Source organism: Polyodon spathula, chromosome 20 (assembly GCF_017654505.1).
Source record: "Polyodon spathula isolate WHYD16114869_AA chromosome 20, ASM1765450v1, whole genome shotgun sequence".
Taxonomy (NCBI): Eukaryota; Metazoa; Chordata; class Actinopteri; order Acipenseriformes; family Polyodontidae; genus Polyodon; species Polyodon spathula.
In genome coordinates, this window is record NC_054553.1 from 3,307,596 (window position 1) to 3,315,156 (window position 7,561).

General features: G+C 47.7%; 1 protein-coding gene across 2 annotated transcripts; it reads right to left on the minus strand.

Annotated features, from left to right (window-relative positions):
- Positions 1-1,436: 1,436 nt before the first annotated feature.
- LOC121295688 (serine protease 23-like) lies at positions 1,437-7,291 on the minus strand. 2 transcript variants are annotated; one of them, XM_041220652.1, is made up of 2 exons: positions 7,131-7,291; positions 1,437-3,282 (listed from the first exon to the last, which is right to left on the minus strand). In XM_041220652.1, exon 2 carries the CDS (start codon positions 3,267-3,269, stop codon positions 2,103-2,105), a length of 1,167 nt encoding a protein of 388 aa, XP_041076586.1. In that variant the 5' UTR covers positions 3,270-3,282; positions 7,131-7,291; the 3' UTR covers positions 1,437-2,102. The 2 variants fall into 2 exon arrangements, with proteins under 2 accessions (XP_041076586.1, XP_041076585.1); XM_041220651.1 differs by lacking the exon at positions 7,131-7,291 and adding an exon at positions 6,352-6,583.
- Between the last annotated feature and the right edge of the window lie 270 nt (positions 7,292-7,561).

Here is a 7,561-nt window from a genome sequence, read left to right on the forward strand (position 1 = left end):
GCGTTGTTGAACAAGAGGGAGTAGTTGATACATGCAATCTTACCGTGTGTTATGTGCATGTTGCACGACAAAGGATGGTGTTAGTTCACATGTTCTATCATCACATCATCTTGAAATATTGTCGAAGCTCAGATCAGAAGCCCAGAATGTTCTTTCTTTACACACAGCAAAGGACACCGATGATACTGTGTCCTGGGATTGCAAGCAGCACTGAGTATGAGGCGGTGGTGTTTCAATCATATTCGTTAGTTCCACTCCCTAGTGGTGTTCAATTATGAAATGTGCCCCAGTGTTAACTAGTTAAATAATTCCAACTCGTTTTGGGGGGGGGCATTTAAGACACAGTTTTGCACCAGGGCCCAGTAAATCCTAGCGCAGTCACTAATACTGGTCACCATGGATACATTAAACACGCTGCATAAACACATGCATGATTAATGCTCTATGCAGGTCTCCCATAATTGAATCATTGTTAAAAGAGTGCTTTGCAAAATCCATTTTCATTAGCCTGTAAACAAAAGATTCGCAGCCCATTAAAAGGTAGACCAGTGATACTGCAAATAAACTAACAAGATAAGGCAATACAGTGCTTGTTACACGCCTTTAACATGTGCAAATAGTTCATATATACTGATGCAAACACATGTTTCAAAAAGCATTGTCTAACATTCTACGAGCTGCTGGTCAATAAGGAACCAGTGAGAATGTCTCGTGAGGATATCACGTCACTTCTAGCACTAGTATGATTGGCTAACAGTGGGAACACTTGATGGGTGCACATGGTAGGCTGTATTCTGATTGGTCTCCACTACTCTGCACAAGCCTGATTCGCTGAATGGACTAATAAATCCATTTGTAAAGTACTGTTCCCCTCTCCTACAAGCTGCAGGACTGGTCTGGCACTTGACTCCTGCTGGGTCTACTGGAATGAGACGGGATCCATCTGGTTTCTTTATACAGAACCAAGCTTATTAAGGGTATCAGGGGTTTAATCATGATCAGTGAATCTGATATTTTCTTCACATGGCATATTGCATCATAGTGGAGGTCTGCATCGTTCATATCATGATACCAAATCAAAAGCACAACACAGCTCACTGTAGCTCACCAAGACGCTCAGAATGAAGAGCAGCTGTGTTTTATAGCATGAATACATACTCTCCGCAACTCACTACATGTGTGTCTTTTGACAAAATAATCCATCATTAAATGATCATTTGATCTAAAAGCATCACAAGAGTACCCGATCAGGACCATCACATGTATTGCATATTGTGATCTTATTGTATCATTACAATAGGTATCCGGCCATTATGGATTGAATGAGTATTCTCCAGTGGATAAGACTGGGATAGAGGCAATGGAGAACGCCGGGCTATTGTAATGGACAGTGTGTAAGTGGGTAGTGGGTAGACACATATTACAAGAAAAGCAAGCAGTTTAAATTTTAGTTTATTAAAATAGATAAAGCCTTTTTTCTTTTCAAAAAACATTGCAAGAAACATTCCATCAGGAGACGGTTTTTAAGAGAATCAATACATCCAACAATCTTTCATTCCTAATCTATGAGACACGTGCAAAGAAGGGCTGTGTTACAGGGGTAGGTTCAGAGAGAGATTCTTCTGTGCCAGGCACTCGCTGACACAGGGAGTCAGAGAGGCTCAGTGGATACAGCTGAGGCATTGTGACCCTGTCGAGCAGAGCTGGAGAGCTTAGAAAGGTGGACTTCTAGTTAGTATGAGTGTCAAACTTAATTGAGGTGTTCATCACTGAACTTCTTGTAGCTTTTTTTTAACTTAGTACTATGGAGTGTTCAGTAGTTATTGATGACCCATCATAGGGGCATGATTGCTGAACTGCTTAACTGTTAGATCTGAGACTGGGATCACAATTTTGCTCATACTTTAATTAGATCAAGAAAGTGCTTAAAAGTTTAAAAAATAAAATAAAACAAAAGACAGCCTAACAAAGAAAAACAAACCCAAGCCTTCAGGAGGCTGCTCTTCTGCTGTCCTGCTTCTTTACGTTTGAGACGTTTGATGTTTGCTCTGTTTAGTCCAGAGTTTGGGTTCGGTTCAGGGAGGCGGGGGTGCTTCCCGGTCTCAGTCCTGCTGGCAGTCCACGTGGTTCCCTCGAACCCAGTAGCAGATCTGTGCAAACTTGAGCGGTGTGAGACGCACAGCCACGTTGAAGTCGTGGTTCTCCCCGTTGACCTCCAGCCACTGGTGTCCAGAGAAGACGCCGATGACCTTCCTCTCCCAGCGCTCTGCGGCAGGGTCCCACACGCGCCCGTACACCCCCGAGCCGCTGGCCCCTGGCCGGGCGTCACAGTGCTGGTAGATCAGATCATTGGACTCGTCCTCCACCGGGCAGAACCGATACACCAGCTCCCCAGGGCGGTCGCTGTCGAACCCAGAGAAGTGGATCCGCTTCCCAGCCAGGTCCTTCGAGGAGGGGGCCACCGAGAGCCGCATGTAGGGCTGCTTGTGGGGCAAGCGCAGCTCCAGGAGGGAGTAGTCGAAGTCCATGCTGATCTCCTGGGTGCCCTGGATCCAGCCTCTGGGGACTCGGGTTCTCTTCACCCTGACCCAGCGCACGGCCGCTGTCTTCACAGGCCTGGCAGAGGAGGAGGGGCGCCCAGTCCGGGTGGCATTGCCGGGGGGCACCAGGAAGCCCACTCTCAGCTTGCGAGCGCCCTTGACGTAATCCTTCCCATCATGCACGCAGTGGGCGGCTGTGAGGACGTGGCTCTCTGACACCAGCACCCCGGTGCAGCCCGTGGAGATGCGCACGGCTGTGGAGAACGGGTAGTCCAGCAGGAAGTTGTTTCCCCTGATGTTGAAACGGCCATCCGCACCGTAGATCTGACGCTTGCGCCTCCGGTGGGGAAAGGGGATGGGGCGCCCCCTGGTGGGTGGAGGCTGAGCTGTGGCGACACCCTCTCCATCCTCCTCCAGGTCCACAGTGGTCAGGGTGCGCCTGCCGTCAGCGTACAGAGTCTCGTAGGCCAGCCTCTCGCTCAGGGACTCCCGGCTGGGAGGCAGCTCCCCCTGCTGGTAGCAGCTGGAGTTGCAGTACGTGGTAATGTCCAGCTGGGGCTGGGCGCTGAAGCGAGGGCTGGAGAGGACCAGGGTGGTGTGGGGCACCAGGGAGGGGATGTGGGGGTGACGGGGAGACCCAGTAGGGAGGGAGGGGTGGAGGGAGAGGAAGAGAAGGAGGAGGAGGAAGGTAGAGGCGGAGGGAAAGTTGGCTCTTGCTTGTCGAAACATATCAGGGGCGCACCTGCAGGCAAATAAAGGAGAAACACATTTCAGGAGCTTATTAAGGAGATTTGATTACTGTGCTGATATATCAATGTGGCCACAATGGCCTGGATCAGTGCACATGCCACACTGCTGATCAACAGCAGGAAAAAAACACTTTTTAATGATGGAAATTAACACAGGCGCAATAGCTACATTTGTCCAGAAGAGAGCAGTCTCATATTTCAATTTCGGAATAAGCAAGCGCGCCAGAACCAATCTTAATTAAAACACCTCCAGTACTTTCAAGTGATTCAGTGCTTGTTTGTTTGGTTGGTTATTTTTTGTTTTGTGGACGAAATATATCAGTTTATTTGCTACTTTCTATGCCTGCTTCCTTTCCTTTCTTTTTGATTCAATGTTTGTCTCTGAAATTCCATAATAAGTATTGTCTTTATAGGTCTAAATATTTTACCAAATGTATTTGATTATGGACAGCAATCACCACATGCTTACAAACCCCCACACTCCGCCCTGAGTCAGTTACATATTTAACATATCCAAGTCCCTCAAGTGAACACCCTTGCTTGGATCTGGGGAGTTACTTGTGTGTCATGGAAAAGGCAGCACTGAGTCTCACCCACATGAGTTAGATTTTTGTGAATAGGGCTTACATACCATACTCCCCTCACCCTTCCTTCCCTACCCTCTCCTCCCCTCCACTCCCCATTTACAGTACTGGGTGTGTTTGTGGAAACTGCATTTTTACAAAAAAAAAAAACGAGCCAATAATATAAAGCACACTCCACTCGGAAAAACAAAGTATGTCCACGCAAATAAACCTCTGTTGCTAAGAGCACAAAGCTGTAGCTTTCCTTTCTGTTATTAATTGCAACACAGTGTCTCCAGAAGGGTAGCTATGCAAACACGTACATGTTTGTGTCAGTGTGAGCGAGGGAGGGTGTGTGTGAGTTTGATAAGCTGCTAGTAAAAAGGGGCCCGCAGGCTCGGCTGGTGAGGGAGAGAGAGGAGAGCAGACGCCTGGTAGCAGCAGAACAAGTCAAGGCATGGAACTGCGCTGTGCTTCCAGAGCTCTGCAGAGCTGTATTGTTCTCTCAGAGCTCTGCAGAGCTCCCAGGTACAGTGAGGAGCAATCCCATCACAGCACAAGCTGCAACTCCTGGCTGTGTACACATCTCAGCAACTAGAGGGACGCTGACACAAACAGCCTGTTTTTAGACAGAAGCACTCTTTCTTGTAGAGAATGTGCAGGACTACGTTAGGGCTTCTTCGAAGATGCTGCTCCGTAATTCACTTCAATGATCTTTTCACCACAGTGGGCTACATCACAGCAACCACACTGCTGTTTCTATGCACTGTTTGGGCGTTGACAGCCCGAGGTGCTTCTTCAAAGTGACCCACCCTACATTCCTTTTGTCAGCTTGTATTTAATTTAAAAATGCTCTGCGGCTCATCACATCATAATCTTTGAAGTGTTGCTACATAGCTTTGCTTTGTGTTACCTTGGCATGCAATGTCCAGTTGTGTTGCTATCAACTTTATGTTACCCCAGTAATAAAACACAAATAAATAAACTATTGCTACTACTATCCAGTTGGTGATCATGCCAGGCAGTCAGGAGCACACTCCTGGGATGTGTGTGATCATGCCAGGCAGTCAGGGGCACACTCCTGGGATGTGTGTGATCATGCCAGGCAGTCAGGAGCACACTCCTGGGATGTGTGTGATCATGCCAGGCAGTCAGGGGCACACTCCTGGGATGTGTGTGATCATGCCAGGCAGTCAGGGGCACACTCCTGGGATGTGTGTGATCATGCCAGGCAGTCAGGGGCACACTCCTGGGATGTGTGTGATCATGCCAGGCAGTCAGGGGCACACTCCTGGGATGTGTGTGATCATGCCAGGCAGTCAGGAGCACACTCCTGGGATGTGTGTGATCATGCCAGGCAGTCAGGGGCACACTCCTGGGATGTGTGTGATCATGCCAGGCAGTCAGGGGCACACTCCTGGGATGTGTGTGATCATGCCAGGCAGTCAGGAGCACACTCCTGGGATGTGTGTGATCATGCCAGGCAGTCAGGGGCACACTCCTGGGATGTGTGTGATCATGCCAGGCAGTCAGGGGCACACTCCTGGGATGTGTGTGATCATGCCAGGCAGTCAGGAGCACACTCCTGGGATGTGTGTGATCATGCCAGGCAGTCAGGGGCACACTCCTGGGATGTGTGTGATCATGCCAGGCAGTCAGGAGCACACTCCTGTGATGTGTGTGATCATGCCGTTAAACATTTGGTTTGGAGGGCAAGGATAGCATCTTTTGTTCAGGATTTCTTTTTAGTGAGAAAGATTTTTCAAATTTAGTTTTTACCTTTTTGAAAGTCTTGTAAGCCTGTTGTCCTGTACACGTTTCAGTTCTCCGCTCTCTCTTTCTCTCTCTGATTCTCTCTCTCTCCCTGTCATGTCAGAGCTGAAACATTGTGTCAGCCTCATCTCTGTATCCACAGTTTCTCGATGGGAAGCTGTGGTGTCCTTGTGGTTTTCAAATTGCTTTATCGTACCCCAATTACTAGAAACCTTCTGGCCCTGGTCCTCCACTTTAATCACTGAGCCACCTGGAACCCAGGGCTTTAGAAGCCGAATCCACTAGCTCTCAGTCCACAGATCTAACCACATGGCCACCCTTCCATAGGTAGGGGGAACCTGATTCTACCCAGCTGGACTGCAGTGTAAGCACATTAATCTGGGGCAGATACCTGCAGTGTGTTAGACTGCCCTCTAACTAGTCCCCAGTATAGCTGTTCTGCAGCTGCATCGCTTCAGATAACTGCACTATAGCAAGCATGCTCACAACACTGGAATAGGGGTGCACAAATCTGCAGACCAAGTGCAGCTCAAATTCACGCTATCAACACAACTTTAACCTTTTTCCAATCTGAAACACTTCACTTTCACAGCACTTAACCAGTATACCTATATTTAAATAAGAAAAAAACACAATCAAATGAAATTACATATATATATATATATATATATATATATATATATATATATATATATAATATATATATATAAAACAAAATAGAGTTACCTGGTCAATCTGCCAGTCTGTGTACTTTAAATCAAATCACGCTTTGTTCTCTTCCAATGTACCACTTTGTCTCTCCAACTAATTCCCATTTCTATGAGAGAGGTTCAGACCCAGGCCCCTGGAGCTGGTGTTGAGGTCTCTGGAGAGGGACTGTCCCTGTGTCCAGCTGTGCTGTGCTGAGCTGTGTGCCAGTGAGTCTGTTCTCAGTGTGGGAGACGTTCTCTGGCTCGCTCCAAGGTACTCAGTGCTTTTTAATGGAATGGAGTCCTGTCTCAGACCCCTCGGGGTCCTAGTGCCCTCCCTGTTCCACTGGGCTCTCCTGCTGGTTCTGAAGCTCCCAGAATGGACTGGGCTCAAATCGATATCACTCTCTGAGACAAGGGGAGCAGAGCAACCAGGTGGGAACCTGCACAGGAAATCTAGTTAACCCTATTCTCCCAAATAAAAAAAATACTACAGCAGGGTGTATATAGTTTACTACAGTATACAGTCTGGAACATGAAACTATACAGTACTATAGTTAACTATAGATTTATATGGGCTTCCCTAGAAGAATCTGTAGCTTCAACAGAACTCACACACACCCACACAGAAATGTCTGCTGTGTACAATTGCTTCTATACGCTTTTCCCAAGCCAATAGCATACATTTACTGTGCTTTACCCCGGTGCTCCCTGTGCAAACAGAAACACAATGAGGACTGTTAGCTTTCATCCTTGCTCTCTCTCTCTCTGTTGGGATTCCTCCCATACCACTCCTGGTTAAAGTATAGGACTCACCTTGACCTGTAACTGAACCCCCCAGCCAGGCAGATTCCTCCTCTGTTTGCTCTTGCCTGGCCAGGGTGACTCCTCCCGACCTCTGCCTTTGACCTCTCTGCTCTGTCTTCATGTCACCTCCAGTCCACTTCCCTAGGGACGCTGTGGAATGTCAGGCTCTGGGTCAATCTAGACTCAGCAATACAGGGGTCCTCGTCACAGAGCTTTACCTTGTGAGTCATTTGTAAAGTTTGGTCTTAAAGGATCCAAGTGTTCCTGGAAGACATGGTAACCCTAGATAGCCCATTCCATACCCTTCACCACTCGCTGTGTGAATACGCCTGTCTTTCCTCTATCCTTAGTCTATCTCCACTTCATTTCCATTGTGTGCTCTGGTCCTGGTTTCTGTCATGCGCTTAGTGTTTTGGGTTCAAGTGGCGTTTCCTTTGTTT

Bases quoted from the DNA above. Each gene is read 5' to 3' on its own strand.
- LOC121295688 (XM_041220652.1), bottom strand. From the start codon at position 3,269: ATGTTTCGACAAGCAAGAGCCAACTTTCCCTCCGCCTCTACCTTCCTC.